Source organism: Chelonoidis abingdonii, chromosome 13 (genome assembly GCF_003597395.2).
Source record: "Chelonoidis abingdonii isolate Lonesome George chromosome 13, CheloAbing_2.0, whole genome shotgun sequence".
NCBI lineage: Eukaryota > Metazoa > Chordata > Testudines > Testudinidae > Chelonoidis > Chelonoidis abingdonii.
Window position 1 is genome coordinate 12,946,096 of NC_133781.1, and position 26,267 is coordinate 12,972,362.

A 26,267-nucleotide genomic window follows, 5' to 3' on the forward strand; every position below is an offset into this window, starting at 1 on the left:
ACACACACACACACACACACACACACACACACACACACACAATCATTCATTCAGGTTCTGTATAGGTGTTATAGTTACCAGCCTAGACGTTGCTCATGCCAAGTTACTGGCCGGGTATCTTGGTCATGAGGATGGAGCTGAGTCTGTGTCAGATGCACCTGATGCTCCTGGAGGTTGGCAGCAGAACCAGTGACTCAAAAGTCCTCAGTTTTGAGAGTCCATTTTTATAGGAATTCATTCCTGTGTTAGTCTATGGGAACCATTTCACATCCTGGTGGCTCCACACTGTCTAAAGTGGCACATTCCTTCCAGGTGTTTGGGGTGGATCCCAGTTCCCTCCAGGGGTTGTCTGGTGGTCCGCTTGACACATTCTTCTGCCGATGGATCCTTTCTAGGCTGGCACCTCCCTAACCATTCACGTACATCAAACATTCATCAACATACATTCCATATCTTAACCATATTTAATTTACTGTCTCCACCACTTTTGGTGTGTGTGTTAATTCCTATGAGATTCCTGGCCCTGTAATTACAAAGGGTGGGGATCTGTTTGTTTACGTTGTATCACTTACAGTTTAAGGCTAGCATAGTGTTTACTTCAAGAACAAAGTCAATTAACTTGTTTGTAAGTTTTACATAGTAATAGAGTATCTTTCACAGGACAGATACAATCAGTGTTTTCTGCAGACAGGAGCCCACAAGCCCCAACAGAAGAACTAAAAGACCTCTGCACTTGGTGAAACGGGGTGGGGGGGGGGATCACTGTCACTTGGGGGAATCACTGTTAGTACCCTCTTTAATACCCCTACATTATCTGCTCAGTGCTCTGGCTAGGCAAAACAGCCCTCCGGACAGATACAAGCTTTTTGAGGGTGCGCTCAAGGGCTGTGCACCAGTTCAAATACCAGATCCAATTACGCCATGTTTTTCATGCTATCTAATTTCTCTTCTAACTGGGCCCAGATTATATCAGACCACTGGGTGCTCCACATGGTAGAAGTGGGATATTCCCTCCAACTCAGCTCTCCCCTTCCCTGGTCCCTCTTCAGGGACCCCTCTCATGAACAATATCTAATGCAAGAGGTGCAGATGCTCCTAAGAGTGGGAGGAGTAGAGGAGGTTCTTCAGGAGTTATGGGGAAAGAGATTTTACTCCAGTTATTTCCTTATCCTGAAAGTCAAAGGGATTGGGGCGGTCAGAGAGCGGGGAACAGGGGAGTTGAATGGGTCCCGGAGGGCCCACCAGGAATGAGAGGAGGGGTTGGATGGAGTGGCGGGGAGCAGTCAGGGGCAGGAATTCTGGAGGCAGTCGGGGGACAGGGAGAAGGGGTGGTTGGATGGGGCAGGAGTCCTGGGGTGGAGGGTGGATAGGGGGTGGGGGCCTGCCCACAACCTCCTCCCCTAACTGGCTCTCCATACAATTTTCAAAACCCAATGTGGCCCTGAAGCCAAAAAGTTTGTCCGCCCCTGGTTTAGAATGTAAGAGGTTAACCATATAATTTAAAACAATAAAAAAGCAAACATTTAGTTCAACTATTTCAAATACTTTCTAATAATCTCATAGGTTTATAGATGTTTTTCAGTGCCTATATGAAGTTCAGTTTATTTTCAAGTACATACCATGAGGAGGATTTAGTTGATTTTCCCATATACTAATTAGGCAAATTCAGACCTTATTCTAAATACTAAAATAAATGTAGAAGGCAAAACATAAAGTACATTAATTAAACAAATGAAAGTAGTGGAATTTGTCAGTGACTATTTTAGCATTAATCTTTGGTTTCATTCTTAATTTAGCACTTAAAGAAGAAGGAACAAATTCCATTTTAAGATTGACCTTGTATTACAAAACAGAATATATTTTACATGTTGAATTGCTATGTTCAGTCAAAAAAGTGGAGAAAAATTAAATTTTCAGGCAAATTCCTCAGCGGGTTAGCACTCTGTAGTTTAGTGCAGTCCAGACAGATTATGTATTGATGTGGCTAATAAATGCTTGTCATTATGAATTTGTCCAGACTGATTTTAAGAAACAAATACTTAAACGGAGACCACTTTAAATAACGTCTTGAAGTTCAGACTTTTTCTTCTAAAGTTTTTCTTTTTTCTACCAAACAGTGAAATCAAAACAAATAATTCACTCAGTCAGCAATGTTTGTTTTGTTTTTAAGTGCAGTGTCTTTTGCTGTAGGGAAAACAGTTATCTGCTGTAACTGACTTTGGATATTTAGCAGCATCTGCGAGTGTTCTAAGTGTAAGAACTTGTGGAACTTGACTGAAGCAAGCCAGCCTTCTGCAGAAGGGATATAGCTAATATGAGCGCAAGCAGGCAGAGTGCCTGTCTGTCTGAAAGGTGATGGAGATCACGGGCCCCCCAAAGGCAGAAACACATCTGGGCTTGTTTGGAAATCCCTGTTGGCTTTTCATGTGGAATAAAGACCTTTTCATTCTCCCATCTTTCAGCAAATTGCTTCTCTGCTTAAAATGGACTATGGAGAACAGGAAGCATGTTTGTAATCAACAAAATTCGTATAAATTCTGGGTTATTTTGAGCACTGATTGAAGGATTCTATTTTTGGTTTGATGCCTTGCTTATTGCTACTTAAATAGTTATTTGACAGCGTTTCTATTTTATATACCTATATATATTTACATTTACAATAAACCACATATTATCTGACATCTTTTCATTGAATTTGTCAGTTTGTTATATGTGATTCTTGTTAATAACTTTCAGATATTTATGTGAGACTTTTGTTAACTTGTAGCAACCATTTTGTGAATATGTAATAGATGGAGGCATACACTATTGACATAATTGAAAGTTCAATGTCCCAAAGGGCTGGAAACTATTCTTTTTCTATTGTTTCCATTTTATTTGTTAAGAAGCAATGTATAAATACTTCCCTTTTAGCAGGGAAAATTAGTTCGTGAACTTTTTTCTAAAGGGTATGAAAAGCACTATTAGAATGTTATGACTAATAGCTTACATTAGCAATATACATTCCATCCCAAAAGATTCCATGGTGCTTGCAAATTGGAGTAATTTAACTGAAATTCAGACCCATTCATGTAAAACAGGGCAGTTTGGTTAATGGCATGTAAGGGTTTTTGAGACAGAAAGTGAGGAATTTCACATCTGATTGAAAGTGCAGGGAAAGTTTAAATGGGTAGAATCTTAATACAAACTTTGACTATGACACTATTTCCATTTTGGAAAAAAGTGGCTTGAGATGCTTAATGCCCACCAGTGATATTGTTGGATCTGATCACACTGAGCATCACATATCGCTTTGCTAAAGTAAAATATGACTGCAATACAGGCAAGTCGCATCTTAAGTGCATTTAACATGCACGAATTCAGCTTTACACGGTTGGCAAAAACAGGGAGAAAAAAAGAAAAATAATAATATAAAAACTGCCTCTGTAGTGCGGGCGATTCCGCCTGCCATTCAGCTCAATGAGTGTTTCACTATACGTGGTTTTCGCTTTACGTGCTAACCGCGGAACAGACCCTCTGCGTAAGATGAGACTTGCCTGTATTTGCTGTGAGATTTTTCTCATAGTTAATCTACTCCTTGTGAGCCCTTACTGTTTTGAATCCATAACATGTTCTAAGGACTAATTTAATTGTTTACTGTGATCTATGTATCAATTTATGATCCAGTCCATAGCAATGAGAATTTTACAGTGCTCCTAGCGCAGTATGGAGAGTCACAATCTCTCTCCCAGACTCCCCACCACTCTTTGACGTGCTGGCTTTACAACACTGCCAGGCGCAATGGGGAGGTAGGGTTAAAACCCCACTCCGCGCATTGCTTGCCTCCTTCTGCTCATCTGCACAAGGGCGGCATGTGCAACTGTGCATAGTCTGCTTCCTATTGCACTCAGGAGGTGGTGGTACAATGCATTGGTACAAGGAAGTAAAAAGAGTGCATTATACCCTCTCTACTTCCTTGAACTCCTCCATGGAAGGGGCCACAATCTGGGCCAGTATCAGCAGAGAGCAGGTGAGAGGAATGCAGCGACTTGAATATGGAATGTAAACACATACATTTGGAAAGTGCAATGAAACTGTTGTCCTGGAGAGGATGAGGGTGCTTCTGTCCATTGTTAAATTAGTTTGATGTGCACAAGTCAATTTAAAATCTTCTGGCATAATCATATAACCTAGGTTAAAACTGATGTTGAAAAACAGTTTTCAATGGCAACTCTAGAGGGGTAGCCTTGAAACTAGTTATTCTGTCAACAATTAGAACTGAATCACTTAGAGTATTGCATATAATTCAGAGTACCCCAGAACTGAAAAATGTCAGCAAATTGAAGGGAATTCAGAGAAGTATGCAACTGAAGGGGCTACAGCAGGGGTGGGCAAACTTTTTGGCCTGAGGGTCACATCTGGGTGGGGAAATTACATGCAGGGCTGGGGCAGGGGGTTGCGATGTGGGAGAGAGTGCGGGATGTGGAAGGGGGTACGGTGTGCAGGAAGGGGCTCAGGGCAGGGGGTTGGGGTGCAGGGAAAGGTATGGAGTGTGGAGGGGGGTTGGGTCTCAAAGCAGGGGGTTGGGGTGCAGCAGGAGTGCAAGGTGCAGCAGAGGGCTCAGGGCAGGGAGTTGGGGTGCAGGGTGCAGAAAGGGTTTGAGGTGCGGGCTTTGGCCCAGCGCTGCTTACCTTGAGTGGCTCTGGGGTGGCAGTGGCGTGCAGTGGGGTTAAGGCAGGCTCCCTGCCTGTCCTAGTCCTGCGCTGCTCCCGGAAGCAGCTGGCACTACATCCTTGTGGCCCCTGGGGGGGAGGAGGAAGAGGGTTCCATGTGCTGCCCTCACCTGCGGGTATCTCCCCGAAAGCTCCTATTGGCCATGGTTCCCCATTCCCAGCCAATGGGAGCTGCGGGGGGCGGTGGCTGCAGGCGAGGGGAGTGTGCAGAGCCCTCTGCCCTCCTCTTCCCCCAGGGGCCACAGGGATCTGGCATCTGCTGCTTCTGGGAGCAGCGCAGGGCCAGGGCAGGAAGGGAGCCTGCCTTAACCTCGCTGTGCCACGAGGGTGGCAGTCCCGCGGGCTGGATCCAGCCCATGGGCTGTAGTTTGCCCACCCCTGGGCTACAGGATTGACTAACATAAGAACTGCCGTACCGGGTCAGACCAAAGGTCCATCTAGACCAGTATCTATCTACCGACAGTGGCCAATGCCAGGTGCCCCAGGGGGAGTGAATCTAACAGGCAATGATCAAGTGATCTCTCTCCTGCCATCCATCTCCATCCTCTGACAAAGAGATGCTAGGGAACTTCTTACACTGGCTAAAGCCATTTCTGGACTAACACATGATTATCCAGTTTCTTTAAACCTGTTATGTCCGCTTCCAACCTCCTCAGTAAGGATCCACAAGTGACTGGTGCACTGCGTGAAGAAACTTCTTTTATTTGTTTTAAACTTGCTTCCTATTAATTTCATTTGGTGAGCCTATCTTGATTATGGGAAATAATAATAATTTTCTTATCATTTTTCACTCATTATGATTTATAGCTCATCAATAATCCCCTAGTCTCCTCTTTCCCGCCGAAGAGCCTAATTAATCTTTTCTCATATGGGACTTCCAAATGATCATTTGTTGGCCTTTTCTGAATTTTCTAGTGCCAGTATAATCTTTTTGAGGGAGGAGCACATGTACAGTCGGGATGTGGCGTCCTGGATTTATTATAAGGGTAATAATATATTCCAGTCTTATTCTTATCCCCTTTTTAATGATTCCTAAGCAGCTGTGCTTTTTTGATGCTCTGCACACTGCATGACATTCAGAGACATGTCCACGATGATCCAAGACTTTTTCCTGATTGTTGGTGCTAAATTAGCCCCATCATATTGTTAGTATGGTTTGGGTTATTTTGCAATGTGCATTTCTTTTCATTTACCACATATTTATTTGCCATTTTTGTTGCCCAATCACTTCATTTGTGAGATCTTTTTTGAAGTTCCACAGTTTGCTTTGGTCTAATTATTTGAGCAGTTTAGTATCATACTTGGCACTCACTGTTACCCTTTCCCGAATCATTTATGATAAGTTGAATAGGACGACCTGGGAAAACACTAGTTACCCCTCTCCATCTGAGAATTTATAATTCTCCGTGTTCTGTCTTTTAGTAGTTCTCAATCCATGAAGAACCTTCCCTTTCCACAGCTAATTTACGTAGAGCTTGGTTGAGGGACCTTGTCAAAGGCTTTCTGGAAATCTAAGTACACTATGTCCACTGGATCCCCCTTGTCCACATGTTTGTTGACCCCTTCAAAGAACTCTAATAGATTAGTAAGACACAATTTCCCTTTACAGAAACCATGTTGACTTTTGCCCGTTTATGTTTTTCTATGTATCTGACAATTTTATTCTTAACTATTGTTTTGACTAATTTGCCCAGTACTGACATTAGACTTACCGATCTGTAATTGCCGGGATCACTTCTAGACTTAGAAAATAAATAATGGACCATCAATGATGGATGCAGTAATGTCACTGGAAGGACATGAAAACCAGTAATTGAAGTTCGGAAACAGTCATGAGGAATTGTTTGGAGAGATCTAGGGATATAACTAGGAGTAATGGGATGAAACTGAGCAAAGGAAATGTTAAATTGTCTGTAAAGAAAATATTTCTGAAAATGAGGTCTCAGACTGTGCAGTAATCTCTTAAGAAGTGGTCGAAGCCCCATCACTGAAGTCATTTAAATCTAAACTGGACAAACTGAAATGTACTGTAGAGAACAGTCTTGCAGTGGTTGATGGATTTACAAGATGCACTGAGGAGTCTTTCCCATCTCTGCTTTCTGATCCTTTGAAAGCAAATTTGGACATGATCACAAACTCTTGGCTGCTTTAGTTGTACTTCTGAGAATCACATAGATATCATAGTCTAGTGACTACGTAGACTAGTGAAACTAAACTATATTAAATTTTCATTTGAACTTGGGTGTGGATTAAATCAGAAAGAAACTGGTTTACTTTTTTCTGAAAAATTAGTCTGGATGCACTATTTTTTTTTGTTTTTAATTGAAACGTGTTTAGTAATACTGATTGAATAATGTGGTCTAGTTTTTAACATAAAACATTATTTCTAAATTACACTTAAAATTATGTTTCTCAATGTCATTTATAAAATGCCCCTTGTAATGTGAAGTTAGGGTAAAAAATTAAGGCCTCTCTATTTAGAGATGTGATTTAAATTGTGATTTTTAAAGAAAATGCGCCTAACATAAGTGAAATATTTTCTTTAAAATATGTTTGTCCAGTCACTGCCTTTTTGTTCCAAGTTTTAAGCCAAAAATAAAATAAAATCTAGTGTCTGTAGTTATAGAAACCAATCTTAAACAGCACATCTGTTATATTTATTATCTTAATTGCTATATTTTTATAGGATTTCTCCATAACAATTCTGTAAATGTACAACTATTTTTGCATAAAGAAAATCATTAGTATTAGGTAACTAGAATTTCCAAAGTTGCTGAAAATTCTCAGAACCTCAGTTTAGTTTCACTGTTATAGTGTGTGGTACACAATGATTTCTGTTGTTTGACGGGATAGTGGAGAAAATTCAATGTATGTGAACTGCGGAATAGTAAGAGAGATTTCATGTATGTAGTACTTCAGGTATTATTTGGACAGTAACTTGTTTAAAAATAAATAAATAAATAGAAAGATTGGCACCGACCAATCAAAGCACAAGGCTACCAAAATGATCCAAAGGCGTTCTTGTACTATTTTGTTTTGTACTTCTCACTGCATGTTTTATGAAAAAAAGATTGTACCCAGTAAAAGCCGAAGTGTTGAAGATGAACATCTGGTTGAGTTTCCTTCTCTATCTGGCCAAATACAGTCTGAAGAGGTGAATTTACAGCGAGTACTGATGGTTCTGGTTTGGGGTTTGGTTTGGGGTTACAAATAGATGTATGTCATGTTGTTCTTTTGCTTTTTCCTGTCTGCTCTATTCTTTTGAACAAGCAAAATAATTGACACGTAAAAGCCTCTTGGTCTCATTGTTTTGTGGTGTAATGCTGCATTTCTGTACCTATCTCCTGTTCACAAGAACAGGGCAGGAGGGGAGAATTGAATTAAAATGCATTATACATCCTCATATCTGTGATAGCAAAAAAACAAAACAAAACAAAACAAAAAACCCTCTTCCACTAGAGTTGTTATTGTAAGGGTCACTTAGGAGAAAAATTTGTATTTTAACCCTCATTTGGAAGGATTTTTCAGCATCAGGAGGGAAGTTTGAAAAAAGTGGGAGGACTGTTTTAAAATTGGGTTACAGTTTGAACCTGTCTCTCTGGGTACTGTCCCCTTTTAAACAAGCTAATGTAGGCACATTTAATTAAGAATGTTGCTGACCTCTGTGAAGGCATAAGAAAGGGGCACCTGAATGACATAGCTATCAGGTGAGGAACCAGTAATTTCTTGTTCTGCCACTTGTTAAACCATGCTAATACCATATATTCCTGTTGGGTTTGAAGTGATTAGTTGGGGCAGACCCATTCTTCTTATGCCAACTATGTGTTTATTTTTCAAATATCAAAACTGGAAGGAATATATCAGGTCAGATAGAGGTATGGATTTTCGTTCTATTTGTCTCTTGGGTAATACTCTTGTTGGTACAGACACAAATGCTCAGACTGTAACTACATTTATATGGTTGAAATTTAGCTCATAGCATGTAACATTTGGGTACTATGGATGGGGTTTTCTAAAGCAGTCAGTGTTGGCCTAACTCTGCTCCTTTTGAAGTCAATAGGAATTTTATTATTGACTTCAGCTGGAGCAGAGAGAGGCCACCTTGGAATGATTTTGAAAAACCAGCTCTATATCTGTAATTGTGCATTGTTGTAATGTTAGTGAATAATTATTGCTACCACAGAGTAGTGAAGAATACAGTAAGGATACAGACATGATGTACACCCACTTCATGCAACTGTTGAGTTACAAGTGTATGCAGGGGAAAGCTATACTTGGGTTCACTGGTCCAGTTCTAGCATGGGAATGGGCACTGTGGGGACGCAGTGAGCATATTTCCAGTCAAGCCACACATGCCACTCTGTCAGTGAGACTGTTTAATGGCATAATTGGTAATAAGCACTTTAGTGGAAAATAGAGGACATGAGGGAATCAAGTAAGGCATTAGCCCAACAGAAACTAAGATGGCTCTTTATATAAGCGATGTGTGTCTGTGAGTATTGTCCTGTCAATGGTGCTAATAAAGTTCCAGCTTGTTACCTTTCCACTTATTGCACTGTATTTTTTCCTCATCTCTGGCATGAAATTGACATTAATTCAGTGCAGTTAGCAATTTAGACTGGTGTGTCCCAGCAGTAATACTATTAGTTTCAAATGTAAGAGTAGCTGAATTATTTATTGGTCCCTCCCTGCTGAATATAATCAGATTATTCATATAAAGGCACTTGGCAGTTCAACTAATTTCAGACCTGCATTTAGAATCCAAAATGTTTTTGGTATTAAAACCAAATCTCACTATGTAGACTTTAGCTGTCAAGTTGTTAGTCTGATTATAGAAAGTTAAATCTAGTCATAGTTGATATATGTGCACAAGGCCATGCGATGTTTATCTGAATGGTTTTGTCCTTTGGTTTAATCGTGTTTATTTTATTCAGATAGCCCATTTTTTCTTTTCTTTTTTAATTTAAACATAAATCGATCAGTTTCTGTTAATTGTGCAGGATCCATATATAAGGAGTCACAAGCGCAGAAATTTAGAACAAGAGTATATGTTGAAGACCTGAGAGAGAGAAAGACAGCACTAAAATTCCTTGCTTTTTAGTGGGTTTGTCTCTTAGCACTCTTGTTTTCTTTTGTGTTTAACACGTACTTAGTTAATAAGCCCTATATAATTCCAATAAGCAGTAGATTTAAAGATTAATATTTTAAAAATATCTTCTGAACCCTCTGTAAAGTAAAATTTTGTATTAAGACCCATCTCTCTTCTTGGCATAAAGAATTAAGGTGATGATTCTTTAGCAGATGAAATGAACGATCTAACTGAAGAGTGAACTCTGTTCTATCATCCATATAGTTTGCCTTGTGATTTAACAAGCTTTGTTTCAGGCTTGAGCCTACATTTGTTAATGTGCCTGTTTCTGCTCTCCTCCTCCTCCAATTTATACCTTTTTAGTCAGGACAGTGGAGTAAAATTTTACTGGAACACTTGCGCAATAGTATACCTGGATTCACTGGGACCACGCTATATTAATACCTGTGGACTAGGTGGTATATACAGCTGTCATACTTTCAAAGTATTTATGATCTATGGAGTTTCTGGTCTTCCCTGTTTTTACTCCTGGAGGAATTCTGCACCACTGCGTTTGTGCAGAATGTATGCCCCCTGCAGATTTCTTTGCTTTGCTGCAGAAAAATGACTTTGTGATGGGGAAGCAAAGGGAAACCACAAGAGCGATCATGCGACCCTCTTCCGCAGTTTTGGGTGTCAACAGCACAGAGGTAAATCACTGTGGGGCATGGTGTGGGAGTGGGGAAGACCCGGTTGGTGGCTACTATCCTACTCCAGGATCAACTGGTAGTCCCGGCTAGGCTGGGGAGGACAGGACTTCGTCTTCCCCTGCACCATGTCCGACCCATCCTCAGATTTCTCCCCTGACTGTAGGAAGCTCTGCAAACTGCCCTTCCCCTCCGCCCCACCCCCACCCCTGTGCTTCCTGCACCCATGGCTCCTCAGTTGCAGGGGGAGGGATCACTGTATGGGGAGCAGCTCCCCCATGCATCCAGACCCCCTCGAACCCAGACCCTCCTGCCAAGCCTCACTGCCCCTGCTACCAGAATCCCCCTGAGTCCCACTCCCCCTGCACCTGGACCACCCCAATGAGCCATACGCACCCAGATCCCCACCCTACCGAGCCCCAACCAACTGTGCCTGGATCCCCACCCCACTAAGCCCACTCCCCCAGGATGTGGACCACCCCTGAACTCCCCATACCCAGACCTCCCTGCCGAGCTCTAGCCTCCCACAAGCAGACCCCTCCCCTCTGAGCCCCAACCACCATCACTTGGACCCCCCTGCAGAGTCCCATTACTGTTGCACCCGGAACCCCCTAAGAATCCCCTGTGCATCCAGGTATCCCCCCTGCACCCAGATCCCCTACTGAGCAGCCCGCACCCAGATTGCCTGACACAGAACCTTCTCAACCCACACCTGGATTCCCCCCACGCTTAAGCTTCTCCACACTTGGATCCTGCTTTGCTGAGCCTGCCTATGCACACCTGGTGCATTTGGCACAGAGGGCCAGGGTCCTTGGGTGTTTCTGGGGCAGGCCTGGTCCTTGCACTGTGTCACGGTTGGGTGCAGCCTCACCGCTGAGTCCGTGTCCCAGGGGGAAACTGCACAGTGATCTCCCATCTCTGTGCAGCGAGTGACCTGTGTTCCCCAATGCCATGCTGCAGCCTCCACATTTATTTGACAAATAAAATTTGTAGAATTTGACAGAATTTTAAAATATTGTGCACAGAATTTTTATTTTTTTGGCACAGAATTTTTAATATTTTGATGCAGAATGCCCTCAGAAGTATATTTTGTACCACTTGGACTGTACTTAGAAGATTGAGTAAGAGTTTTTCCCCCAATGTCTTTTCAAATCAGCCATGTTGCCTACATGTGGTTGTAAAATATTGCCTAATGACTAAATACAAAGAAATACTTGTGACTATGTATCTTATATTTTTTAGAAACCTGTGTGCATGTGATAAACAGCTTCTGTTATTATTTCATTAGTTTATCTTTAACCTTGAAGTGCATTAATTAGTTGGATCCACTTCCAGGAACTTTTCAGTTCTTGTTTTCATTTTTGATAAAGTATGGCATCACCCTTGTACCAAGGTTATTCAACTCCTTGGGTGTTAATTAGATCACTCCTACTGGCATTGGTCTAACTTAAATTTTTAATGAGAAAGGAAGAAAAGTTGGTTGAATATTTGTTACTTGTTATTAGTAGAGATCTCTGAAAAATGACATTGCTGTATAGAAATGCAAGAGCCAAAACTTGAGATTACAAATTTGTTTGCATGACATTTCAATGTTTCAATTGTGTAGGTCTGAAACAGCCCCAAATCAAACTTTTTTAAAAATTTCCCATGAACTGGAAACCCCCTGCCCAAATTGAGCTTAGGAAACACTGACTGACACATGGTGTATGGGAAACAAAGTATGCCACCTCAGACTGGCAGCTGGGGACTGAAACTGACATTTTTTGTCAGTTTCTCTGCTGAAGCCTGCCTGCAATTTGAGGAGGCTTGCTTTCAGGAGACACTTCTGGTTTGACAAACCAACATTTCTGACAAAACTCAACTTAATCAGAAAATTTCCAACAAGCTCTAATGACAAGTTCTAGGACACAGAGTAGGGATTCAGGGCTCCTCTGTTGATTCACACTTAGCTCAGTTGCTAGAACTTCACATACACAAGTGAAGTAGATACTGCTCATTCAGGGTGCTGGTGAATGATCTCTTAGCTCCAGCCAACATATGAGAAAAGTTGGAATGTTTCTACAAAGTGAAGGGAACAAGGGGCTGGAACAGAGGAAACTCTATAGAACAGCTTATCTTGGAGAGAAAGCTCAGGGTAAAGTTAGATTTTATTAATATTTTAAAAACACTAGTACCATACCCTAGGAAGAGGGTAAGTTTGGACTATGTAAGAGGTATTTGTACTCTATTCAGAGCAGGAAGGGGATTACCCCAGTTTTACAAGACTGCCTATCTTGTTTAAGAAAACACTGTCTCTTTATGCTAGAGTGGAAAGAAGAGTGAATTCAAAATCTAAATTTATGGATTATGTTTTAAGTACAGTCTAATTGCTGATGCATTCTGTTTTACAAGTCCTGCTAGTAGTAATATTTTTGTAAAATAATGTTAGAGTATATGGATTGTTTGATGTTTTACAGACTCTGGGTTTCTTTTTTAGTTTTCTTCAATCTTTTTACAAACATGATTTTTTTGTGATCATGAAAGATACTGCATGACAAGCTTGAAGATTGAAGTCTTTTACTTACCAACAAAACAAGTAAAGAACAAATAGGCAGCAAAGAACACTTCCTCATGCTGCCAGCATTTCTTAATTCTGACTTGTAGTGAGAGCCTCTCAGGGTGAGAGGTTAGCTCATTCTCCTGTTCAGTCCTCTGCCTCTCTGCTGATATTCCTAATGAGGTTTCCAGTTGTGGTGGTGGTGGGTATTTTTAGGGGTGTAAGATGTGTAGGGTATCTACAGGAATTGTACTGAAGTGAAAAGACAATTTTCAGACAGTAACTTTCGGTCACTACTGACCTGGGATTCAAACTACTGACCTAGAAGTAAATAGCTTCATATCACATTATTACCACATTCCTGAATTTTGTTTTTTGTTGGGTTTTGTGTCTTTCTGCGTACTAGGAGCTTACAGACTCTGTGAAACCTCTTCACGGTTTTTTTGATTTCTCCTTCAGAATTAGATTACTCTAGTGTTCCAGTGGAATATCCTTTGTTTGATTACACTGTGAGCAGTTTGTATTTTCATCACTGATATGTGGGATGCATTGTACCTGTAATTATTATTCATACACACGTGTTTCCTGTGATACTCCCCCCATAAGTCGATGGGAGAATAGACTCTTATACTTGTAATACTAAGAAAACAAAAGCCCTGTTCTTTGTATTTATTTGGTAACAGTTCTTAGCTCACTGGGTTACTGACTTGCATGCTGAAAATACTGTAGAATTAGATTTTTTTTTTTTTTTTGTAATGGATTTTCATTTTTTTTTAATACGAAGACTGACAGGTGCATGCTTTATATATACAAAAAATTAAAAAAAAACCCCAAGCTCCTATGAGTCATGGGACTACACTATCAACAGGGGGTTCTGTTGTTATCTTGAAACCCAAAGGTGAAGAGGCTTCTGTACTCACCAGACCCTCCAGGTGGAATTGTAGCTCTTGTGATTGCTATTTTTTTAGTAACACTCGATGATTTAGCCTTTTCCCCCTCATTGCATCCCCCATGGAGTGACATCAACAGCTAGGGCACCTCACTGGTTGAGCAGGAAGGCAGCATTTTACTTTTATTCATAGATTCTTGTAAACCATGGGCATTTGATATTGCTGTTTTCTGCATGGGTTCTAGACTGTTTGATTCTACTCTCCAGATATCTGGGGGTCTACTGTAGCTATCTACTGTACAAATATTCCTAGCATACCTGCTTATTAAGCTGATCACGGGAGTTGAAAGGAATTTTTTCAAAAAGCTTGTTTCACAAGAAAACTGAGTTGGGTTTGCTAATTAACTTATAAAGGTTTGAAAAGTGTGATAATATTGATTGGAAAAATTAAACAAATAAAACCACCAATTGCAAAATAGTTGCTGTGGCTAAAGGCATTCACAAAAATATTAAAGGCCAAATTCTAGACTTCTTTTCTTCTACAAAAGCAGTGCTGATTTGCACCTGCATTTTGGCCAGCCTGAGAGAACCCACGCCACCCTTTCACATCTATCTGTGCAGAATACTCATGTCAGGAGCACAAATAATTTGACTTAAGTAAAGAGCAATAGTGTGCTAGAATCCTATGCAAAGTGTCTGTGCATTTAATGCATTATACCTGCCATGTGCTCCTTGAAGAGGTAAACCAGAAGACACTCACTTTCAGGTAGGGTTCTGAGAGATGGCGTGTTTAAGCTATGGCTGGAGTCTGAGGGCTCAGAACAGTGGAGGGGCTGGTTAGTGGTCTGAATGGTCTAAGTGCTTAGGAGCGGGTGGTAGGCAGAGGATCTTCACTCAAGTGTGTTCCTAGAGACACCCAAGAGAGGGATAATGCCTAAAGTCTAATTTTTAGTTCTGCAAAATTTAATTTGGTTCCTTTTAAAATACCTTTAATCTCTGTTATAGTCCATCTAAAAAGAAACCAAACAGTGGTCAAAGTGGTTTTAATATTTGCGCCCTTTGTATTTTAAAAAAGGTTTTGTCTGCAGGCCAGTGAAATGATTGTTAACCTAAACAACATATTCTAGTGTGTGTTTGAGAACTGTACTGTGACCCTTTTTCTGTTCAGTAACTGTGTGCTATTTATTACAGGATGATGTGATGATGCCACAGAGGGTGAAACTGCAGTATGAAGCTGCCATTCAGCATCCAAATAGTGTGAGTATTACTTTCATTCTCATTTAAAAAACAAACAAAGCTGTGTGGTCAGATACATTTCTTTAAAAGAATGGGAAAATTTCACTGGGCTGGTGGTGGCTAAGCATTCTCAACATACAGTTTTCCTTTAGCTAGAGCCTTATAGGTAATAGTTACTTTGAATTTTTTTCTTATGATTGTTTGCTGTTAGGCAAACCAAGCCCCTTTTTTGACAGTAATACATTAGTTTCAAATAGGTTAGAAAGGTTTCTCCAAACTAATATTAGAATAGAATGTCATTTAAACTAGAATGCTTTTTAATGTAGCACATTGTGTAATATGAAAAACTACAAAGGAGCATTTACAACAATGATTTAAACAACTGTGGTTAATGTTTACACGTCCTCAGACAATCAGAACGTATGGTTCATTATATAAATTGTTGCACAAACCTATAGTTATATTGAAATTTGTTTTTTCCTCCAATATTGGCTCTAAAATACAGTAGTCGTCTGTAGAACAACTGTTCTTTATTCCTGTGATATAAAATGTGTTTATTCAGTGAAATTAAGGTTTTATGAACAGTGTGGTTGTTAGAAGCAGAATTTTAAGTGTATTTCAGTGACTAAGACCAGCAGTAGAGGGCCACTTGAAGTTCTTATATATGTTCCACTTACCTTCCTGAAAATGATAAACTTGATGAACATGTTGATGTGTAATTTTATTTGTCCATATGTGGTTGACGTGAAGAATTCTGCCTCTAAAAACTAGTTGTATCGCTGCCAAAAATATTTGGTAAAAATAGATTTCACAGTGCAATAAACCTCCCAAGAGAAAATGTTAAAGCTTTGAGGGGAGCGTTCAAGGGATTTCTGTAAAGCGAAGGTCAATTGACTATCTGTCAAAAAGGTATTTACTAGAGGAGGTCTGGGAACAAAATAGACATTCTTAAAATTACCACTCTGAGAGTTAATCACCTTTGAACTTTCCCTCCCAAGCACACACAGTCCAGAATAGAGAGCACTGTGGTTCTTTCAGTTAAGGAATGTCTGCTAAACAACCTGTTGTTCAGTACAGGGATGTGCACCTGCTCTTCTCCACACCTGTGTGTGCCAAAGCTTCATGCTGTTAGATTTCTTGTGAAATATGATATTCCTTTCTATATAATTTGTAATTGGTGGGACTGCTAATGAGTAGTAGTTTGTACTACAAGCATACTTGAATAGAGATAAGTGGAAGATTGGGGTGGGAGGGGGGATTTGTGTTCTGATATGTAGAAATCAATATAATTTTATATTAAGATACCAGAAAGATAAGTGGCACCTGTAAATTTGTTCTGGGCAAAGACTTACGAGAACTGTCTTGATCCTCTGCTGAATAGACTTGTGCGTGTTTAGACATTGATCTTTATTAGCATGATTACTGCTAAATAGTAGCTTGTAATCTAACTGTTTTTTATAATCACAACACAAATTAGGAAAACAAGTCGCACAAGAAAAATCAGTGTCTGAAAACATTGAAGTCTCTACAGTAGGGAGGTGCAACAGCTCTCAAAAATGAGTTGGGACAGAAGAGACAGGGCTTTTCTCATGTAGACTCTGTTCTCCCTCCCCTGGGGCTGGAATACAGTCTGGACAGAGGAGTAAAAGGGCTTTGCTCCCCAGTGATTTCATGGCTGAGCAAAGGCAGTTAATATGTGCCAATGTCAGTCATATCCTGTCCTTTGTAGCACAGTTACTTGCCTTTTCTCAAATGTGTGTATGGTATGTTTGACATTACTTATCAGGTGGCAAAACTGAATATATTGTTATCATTTTTACTTCCTCAGCAAGATTTGCAAGGTATTTTCCAGCTCTAAAAGCAAAAATTTGCCTAATGCTGTAGTTTGGATTTAGATCAAAAGTTGTAATGCCTAAAGCCATTTTTACACAATATTTCTCACTATATGAATGTGAGTGAACTCCGGCTTGATTGGTTATATACATCTTTGATGATTGATGTAACCTTCAAGTAGCTAGTGGATTGGGTGAATTAGAGTAATGCATTAGTTCATAGTACCTCTGGGAAAACAGTTCATTTGATGCTTCAACAAGATTTGTTTACAGAACAGAGTTGTCTGAGTTTAATTCCATCAGGCATGACTCCACACTGCAACATTACCATGCACAATTTGGCAAAGCATCTTTGTTCAAAAGAGTCCCACTAACAACTGAGCTCAAAAGTAAATTATTGTTTTTTATTCAGTGTTCGCAAATGTCAATGCATACATTTCTTCCTAACAGAAAATATATTGTGTAGTAGATAAATGTGTGTTCATGTTTTGCTCTGTCTAATTTTGCTTGTCTGGACCTGTTGTGTAATAGTGATATATGTCAGTGAGGATAGGATTGGCATAAAGGAAAGATTTTTTTTTTTTCCATGACCTTGGATGTGCCCTCATCTATTCCTTAGTCAGCAGTGTGCGTGTAGTTTGGATAATCCATGACTGACTTAAAGCTTCTCTCTCTCCTACTGCAGCAGCTTTTTTCATTCCTTATCTGTGGGTAGAATTACTGGATTCCATTGCTGCTGATGTTGATCAGTTGAACTGTAAAGGATGTTCACACTGCAAGAGAACCTGCATCTGGCTAGTTGTGGCGTAACATCTCTCTCCCCCGCATGGCACCATATGCTGATGCTTGCTCCATCACTGCAGTGGTCTCTCCCTGTAATTTGGCCTTCTGACCAGGTCATGATTCAGTTGCCCCTTTCAAAATAACAGAAACCCAACGTAAAACAGTCAGATTTGTTGAGCCTCCCCATCTCTAGGCCCCTGGTCCTCACGCCCTTGCCTTAGGGCTTTCCAGTGTCCTTGTCCCATTCTCTGGACTCAGGCCACTTTCCCAGTGTCTCGTAGGGGAACCTGGGCCGATACACTACACCAGATTTCAGCCCAGATTTCAGCCCAGGGAACCTATAACCAGTAGCCGAGGTCCACGCAGTCCTTCTCCTTGCTGCTTTTTCCCTGGGCTCCTTCTTGCCCAATCTTTATCAGGCTTGCCCTTTCAAGCTTCTTAAGTTCCCTTTACTCTGTTCCTCCACAGAACATCTTCCAGGTTTCTCTGTCCCTAGCAGTCCAAATCCTTCCCTTCTTTCAGGGTGCATCACAAGGCCTGCTGCACCCAAGTAGCTGCTTTATGTTTCCCTGACAGTTTGCCACCCTTCTCCAGTCAGGGTAGGGTTCCAGAGCTTATTCGTCTGCTTGGGGTTCCTCCTTACCTCTCTGTTCCCAGCGAGTGACTGCAGACATTCTCCCTGCAGCCCCTCTTCTGCTACAAACTTTGGCTACGTTTACACTACAGGATAAATTCGAATTAGCTTAAACCGATTTTATAAAACAGATATTATAAAGTCGATTGTGTGCATCCACACTAGGCACATTAATTCGGTGGTGTGCGTCCATGGTCCGAGGCTAGCATCGATTTCTGGAGCGGTGCACTGTGGGTAGCTACTGTAAAATAATGAGGCCAATAACGTTGATTTGCGTCCACACTAACCCTAATCCGATATAGTAATATCGATTTTAGCATTACTCCTCTCATTTTGTAGGAGTACAGATATTGATTTAAAGAGCCCTTTAAATCGATATAAAGAGCAGTATAGTGTGGACGGGTGCAGGGTTAAATTGACTTAACGCTGTTGAAATTGGTTTAACAGCGTAGTGTAGACCAGGCCTTTGTCTCTTTATACTAACCAGCCTGCTCCTGCCCAGCTGAGCTTCATTGTCAGTTAAGCCTGGCTCTGACTCCAGGTGCAGCCAGGTAACATAATTGGCTTCTCAGTCCCACATTAACCCATTCAGGGCCTTTGTGGGGTACACACCCTCACAAGTATCTGTATAATTCATTTGATCCCACACCTGAGATTTCAAGTGAGAACTGAGGGTGAGTGAATGAAGGCAGGAAGGAAAGAGTATAAGAAGCTAACCGAATGCTGCTTCTTCGGAGATAATTAATATTAGAGCAACTTAGTGATGTGCCAAGTAGATATTAACATAAGATAGCATTTAAAAGCCCAACTTTCAATCTAGTACAGTAGAACTTTGTTTAACCAAGCCTCCATTTATCCAGCTCTCCATATTAACTGAACCACTAGCCGCCCGGAGCTGACAGCAGCGGGGGTTCCCACTGCCCGGGGCTGACAGCAAGAACCCAGCCACCCATTTTTTGATTTATCCAGATTTTTGGTTATCAGATCTGACCCTGATCCCAATTAGATCAGATAATCAGGATTCCATTGTATTTATATGGCGCTTATCACTGTAGGATCGGATCTCATCTAATTGCTTAAAATATGATGGTGTTTTCTTCCTCCTTTCCCTGCCTCTAGAAGCAGGATTGTGCGAAATACTAGGTGAACAGGTGGGGTTTACATTTTGTTCTGAATGCAGCAATATTAAGAGTCATTCTTATTTCATTTGGCAGTGAGTTCCATATTCTTGATGCAGCTCGTGTGCACGTTCTGTCTTCTGTAAACACAACCCTATTCCTTTTGGTTGGCCACATTATTAATCTAGTGAAACTCAGCTTTTGGGGGGGGACATGGTCATGGATGGAGAGATGTGCTCTAGATAGCCAGGATCGATTCTATGCAAGGTTTTGAAAATCAGAACAGTGACTTTGAATTGTATACAGTGGGGAGCCAGTCCAGAGAATGGTTTTGATGGGGTCATGTGTTCCTGCTGAATAGTCAAGCTGCTGCATTCTGAACAAGCTGGAACTGTCCCAGGACATGTAGTTTGCTTTCCAGATATAGAGCAGTGATTCTCAATCTTTGTGTTACTGTGATTGCATATTGCAGTAGAAAAAAATTTCAATATCTCCCTGCCATAGTTTCAAGACCCTGTTCCCAATAGGCACGTAAAGAAAGGGAATGAGGCCTTTTCTTTACTATGATTGCATGATACAATAGAAAAAAGTTCCAGTACCTCCCTGACAGAGTTTCAAGACCGTGTTCCCACTAGCCACATAAAGAAAAGGAGGGACGTTGCAATCCCTAGGCTGAGATCCGCAATATCAAGAATTGCATTAGTTCAGTCCAGATGTTACAAATGTGTGAATCACTGTGGCCAAGTCTGTGTTCAATAGGCACCATTTTCTGGCCAGTCACAGATGGGTTGTTAGTGTCTTGCTGCTGTAGCTACTTGGTTGTTCTAGTACTGTGCTGAGTCAAGGAGGGAAGCCCAGGCTGTCATAAATAGATAGCTAAGGGTTAATGTTTCTTTTACCTGTAAAGGGTTAACAAAGGGAACCAAACACCTGACCAGAGGACCAATCAGGAAACAGGATTTTTCAAAGCTCAGGGGAGGAATTTTTTTGGTCTTTGTCTTTGTCTGGCTCTCAGCTATGACAGGGATCTTTTTCTATCTGTAAGCTTCTCATCTTCAGTTTCCCAGTTGTAAGTAGCAAAGGTAGCAAAACAATAGGCTTTTATATGTTTTGTTTTGTATTTACATGTGTGTGTGCTGGAATGTTTAAATTGTATCTCTTTTTGAATAGGCTGTTCATTCATATTTTTTCTTTTAAGTAACTGACTCTGTATAATTGTCACCTTGATACAGAAGATATTTTTATGTCTTTTTCTTTCTTTTTTATATAAAGCTTTCTTTTTAAAACCTGTTTGAGGTTTTCTCTGGTTAAGGCTAAGGAACGAAGGGAGGGGGGAAATCTCTTTGGGTTAGCTTGGACTAGTGTTGAATGCATAGCCTCAGGGGAAGAAGGAGGGGGGAAGATAATTGCCCTCTCTGTTTGCATTCAAGGAGTTTAAGTACAAGTATCGCCCAGGAAATAACCCAGGGAGGGGGAGCCATCGGGATGAGATAAAGAGGAGAAAGGCGGAGGGAGGTTTTTTCTTTGGTGTGAGAACTGCAGGGCTTCTGAGTCTTGGGTCCCCCAGAAAGGTTTTGGGAGCAGAGAGGGAGTCAGGCCCTGGAAATTCCTGGCTGGTGGCAGCGAGATCAGATCCAAGCTGGTAATTAAGCTTGGAGGTTCATGCTAAGCACCCAGATTTTGGACGCTAAGGTCCAGATTTGGGAGAAAGGCTTATGATACAGGCCGTGACCAATATTACAGAGGAAATTTTTGATAAAAGTGATTGTTATGGAGGGGAGAGTTCATCAAACCATTTCGCTCTTCCCACTAGCACAGGGATGGACAACCTACAGCCCGGGGGCCACATCTGGCTCTTCACATGTTTTAATTGGCGTTCGAGCTTCTGCCAGGGATCAGGATCTGGGACTTGCCCTGCTCCTTTGCTCCAGCCAGGGAGTGGGGTTGGGGGCTTTCCCAGCTCCATGCCTGCTGTGGCTCCACATGGCTCCCCCTCTCCGTCTCCTACGTGGAGGCACAGCCAGATGGCTCCACATGCTGCCCCCGCCCCAAGCATCACCGCTGCAACTCCCATTGGCCAGGAACCACAGACAATGGGAGCTGCAGGGATGCTGCCTGCAGACGGAGCAGTGTGCAGAGCCATCTGACCGTGCCTCCATGTAGGAGACAGAGAAGGGACATGCCACTGCTTCCAGGAGCTGCGTGAGGTAAGCGCCACCCGGAGCCTGCACCCCTGACCGCCTCCTGCACCCCCACTCCCTGTCCCAGCTCTGATGCCCCTCCTTCCCTCCAAAACCCTCAGTCACAGCCCAGAGCACCCTCCTGCACCACCAACCCCTCATTCCCACCCCAGAGCCCGCACTCCCAGCCAGAGCCCACCCCCCCACACCTCTGCACCCCAACCTCTGGCCCCAGCCTGGAGCCCCTTCTCACACCCTGAACTTCTCATTTCTGGCCCCACCGCAAAGCCCGCACCTCCAGCTGTGGACCTCACCCCCCCCTGCATCCCGACCCCCAATTTCATGAGTATTCATGGTCCTCCATACAATTTCCATACCCAGATGTGTCCCTCGGGCCAAAAAGTTTGCCCATCCCTGCACTAACAGTTCATTCTCGTTCAAATTCATCTTCAGCCAGTTGCTCTTCATCCAACTGAAGATCTCCAAAAGGCACTCAGAAAGCGTTGGAGATGGACGTGTTTTCAGTTGACGTAAAGGTGATATAGAACCGGGTATTGTAAATATACTTGTGTTTTGGGTAATAATGTCTCTCACCAGCTCTCCCAATGGCTTCATGAAGGGAGGAAGATTTGAGGCTTGCAGGACCTCACATCTGGGGCTGGGGCGCAGAAGTCTGGAGAGGCATTTCTTTTCACTTCTACCTACATTTAGAGCCCAAATAAGAGTTTGATGGCTTCAAAGACCGGGAGATAGAACTGGCATGGCAGTTCAATGGTCCCCTGAAAGCATTTTGATTCTCCTTAACTGGTCCCAATTAGAAAAACAAAACAGAACACTTCTGACAACTTAGTATACTTCAGAATTCCTGAACTGTTTTAAAAAATTAGCAGTCTTGTTGACAGACTGATCTCATGGACTGAAGATTGAATGTGCAAGAAGACCACATTTCTTTTGCACCACTAGAGAGATGTGAAATAAGCATCAGGAGAGCTGCATTTGTCTGACTGCTACATCCATTTAATCTGAGATGGACAAGATTCCAAGCATTTGGAAATTGTCATGATATTATCCTAATGCGACAATCACACAGTAGAATACTGAGCAGTACCACAGAAACTTTCTCAGTGCAGCCTTCTGTTCAGCAGCTGTGTCATATTATATCAGATGAATGTGGTATAACCTGCTTCCATTTGCTTCTGTTGTTGTTGCAAATTAATTGGAATGGAGTCAGGAGATTGTTTTATCTGCCTTGTGCCAGGCAGACAGCTTCATGGTGAAATGGAGTGTGAGATAAAAATGGGTAGAGAAGCGGAGAGTCAGGCCACCTAATGTGCTGACAGCAAATAGTAATAATCTTGGGGGATTTGCAGCCCAGAACCTCAATTTTTAATGATTGCATTCCACATGCAACAGTGTAGTCACCCCAGTGTACAACTGAAAGGCTTTTGTTTGCTGTATCGTATTATTACTACTCTAGCGCTAGAGTAGGACAGTAAATACAGTTTCCCATTTAAGACACTCTTCTGTCTGCCCTTCCAACCACATACTACACCTCATCCATATACTTTGTCTTGGGAGCTGAAACAGTTATTACATAGTCTGGTAATTACATTACTCTTAGACATGGACTTGCTCTAACAGTTTTCTGAACAAGGTAGCCTTGTTGCAGTGTGGTTAGAGTTGGCAAAATTGAGAATTTGTCTACAATAGCTATGTCCTGTTTTTAAAAATATCCTTCTCCTGTTTGTTCTTAATACTGAGTTGGAAGCAAGAATAGCTTTAGAACATGTGACCATATGAAGTTCCACACAGCTGGAGACTCGTTTGAAAATTGAAGTCACACTTCTTCTTACCAGAATGCATATAAAATGGCAGTTTATTAGATGTTCTAGTATTTTATTAGCATTACAAGACTTAAGTAAAACTTACTAAAAATTTGAATAGTTTGAAATCTAACCATTTTGATGACCTTCTGTTCAATATGCTTGGATTTCAGTATGGCCTAAAATAGGAGCACCACTTGTGTGTCTCTGTTGTATGAAATGGCTTGAAAGCTTAGACCAGTTATCATTTATTGATGGTAGCGTGGTCCAGCAGATAGGGACCTAGACTAGGAATCAGTAGTTGTAAGTTCTGTTCCCAGCTCTGTGACAAATCTTCTGCGTAACCTAAGGTGGATGAGGTAATATCTTTTACTGGGCCAACTTCGGTTGGTGAAAGAGAGACACTTTCAGGCTACACAACTCTCTTTTTCAGGCTACAACAACGCTGCAAATAACCTTAGATGAGTCATTTCATCATTTTGTGACTCAGTTGGCTTATCTGTAAAATGAGGATAAGTATAATTATCCCCATTTGAAGAATGTTTTGAGATCTATGGATGAGATGTGCTGCATAGGTGCTAAGACAAGAGTTGCGCTAATACCAAACTGTATATGCAATTTCCACTGAATTTCAGCGTAATTATCTAATTTTGGTTGCGAAAACATAATTGCCATAACTTGAAAAGGAGAAACACCCCAGGCTGCATGCAAATTGAAATACAAGATATAGTTGATCCTTGCTATGGACAAATTACAGTAGAACCCCACAGTTATGTACACCTCGGTAATGGAGGTTGTCCGTAACTCTGAAATGTTCGTAATTGAACAAAGTGCAGTTTGTGCTCCAGATCCAGCTGCTGACACGCCACACCAAGCTCTAGCAGTCCCTGAGCTCCCTACTCAGCCCTGGCATGAGTTTGCAAGTTTGTCCCCCTCGTGGCAGGGGTGTGTGAGAAAACATCATGTCCCCTCTTCCGGGGGTGGGATGTAAAAACAGCACGTCCCCTTCTCAGCGGCCAGGGGTTATAGGAGAGGAGAGGTGAAAGTGGTGCAGACCCCAGCACTGCTCCTGCTGCCTTGGGCTGGCAACCCAAGTGTCTTTCTATAAGTGGTTGCCTCACATGTGTGGGTGGGGACAGGCAGCCCAGATATGCCTACCTTTAAGATGCAATACAGGCACAATATAGTATTTATTTTATTTTTGGTGGTGGGGGGGCTCTCTGCTGCTGCCAGATTGATTACTTCTGTTTTCACATGTGTCTGAGTGACTGGTCAGTCCATAACTCTGTTTTTTGTATCTTTGAGGTTCTACTGTAGTGCATTTATTGGATAGCTATACCATGACTATATTGTAATGTGGCTGACTTTTTTTAGAATCATATAAAAGAAAAATTTTCAAATACTGCTAGATCAAAGGATTGTGTTAGCCTTTTATTTTTGAAAATAGATTAAATTCAATATTTTGTATCTGACAATACACTTGTAACAAATGGTATCCTGTATACCATCTGATTCTTTCCATCTCTCCAATGGCCTTTGCCGTTCTTCATCTGTCATTATACAAGTAATGTATCAAAGGAGTAGCCATCTTAGTCGATGTCCACAAACACAACAAGGAGTCCAGATTTATTTGGGCATAAGCTTTCGTGGGTTTCTGAAGCCCAAATAAATCTGTTAGTCTTTAAGGTGCCACCGGACTCCTTGTTATATAAGTAATGAGACATTAGTTTCCTCCAAGCCTGATTTCCTTATCCCCAAGCAGTTACTCACTTTTCTGTGCCCTAGATAAGCCAGATATTTTTTTTGTTTGGCCTAACTGAAAGAATGAAGTATCTTATTCATAACTTTATAGAAATTAAAAATGGAAGATGGATAGAAATAAGTAAGTCTATGCAAATACTATGGAAAGCATTGCCAGAGTGCCATTAAGTATAGTTATGGAGTACAGAATATTATCTGCATTTGCAGCATGGTGGAAAAGTCCTTACTCTCCTACCTCCTAAAGTTGTCCCTCTTTTCTGTGGCACAAAATGTTTGGCTGTGGGTAAACTTCCCTCATTTGTAACTTTGGTTTGTTTGTTTTTTTTTTATATTGAAGTCCAAATGTCCCATGTCTCCCCTGGCAGATATTATGTCATCCTCTAATCAGTGCATTCATATAAGCAGATTTTCTTTTTGCAACGTCGATTTAGAAGCAAACACAATTATAAATCTTCATGGGCTAAACCATGAGGTAGTCTTTGTTTCCATTTGAATTACTCTGTCAGGTGCCCTTTTGTCTCCTCTCCTCAGCAAGTTTGAGACAGACCTGAACATGTTATTGGGACATGTCCTGGCAGGCACTGATGTAAAGTAACATACTAAAAATTACCAGTAAGACTTATTCATATAATAGATATTGAAAGATATGAGGTAGATAATAAAAGAGCGTGAAAAAAACCACTTGTTTGCTTAATCATCATGAGCAGAAACTTTGTCCAAATGAATGGACTAAGTGGACCTGGGGAGCCACTGGTTTCTTCTCTGATGAGAGGAAAGTAGCAGAATGGCAGGAGTCAGTGTGCTTTTGCAGGAGGGCAGGAGCAGTGACGCAGTTACTACTTCAAGAGGGAGGGGGGAGAGAGGGAGAAGCAGAGTCGCTAAAGCCTCTGGTTTTTCCTGGAGGGGCTCTGTAAAGAACAGCATGATCAGGTATTCACCTATTTACGAAAAGGAGAAAGAGCCCAGAATCTAGGGATAGGCTGTGGGG

The 26,267-nt window shown here is 41.5% G+C and overlaps 1 protein-coding gene across 3 annotated transcripts in view; it reads left to right on the plus strand.

Moving 5' to 3' along the window:
- The window catches only part of QTGAL (queuosine-tRNA galactosyltransferase), a 331,029-nt gene that overhangs the window by 27,912 nt on the left and 276,850 nt on the right, over positions 1–26,267 (plus strand). For all 3 annotated transcript variants that reach the window (XM_075071758.1, XM_075071757.1, XM_075071756.1), the window contains exon 5: positions 15,104–15,169. In XM_075071758.1, coding sequence (XP_074927859.1) covers positions 15,104–15,169 — 66 coding nt within the window. The remainder of the gene's footprint in view (positions 1–15,103; positions 15,170–26,267) is intronic.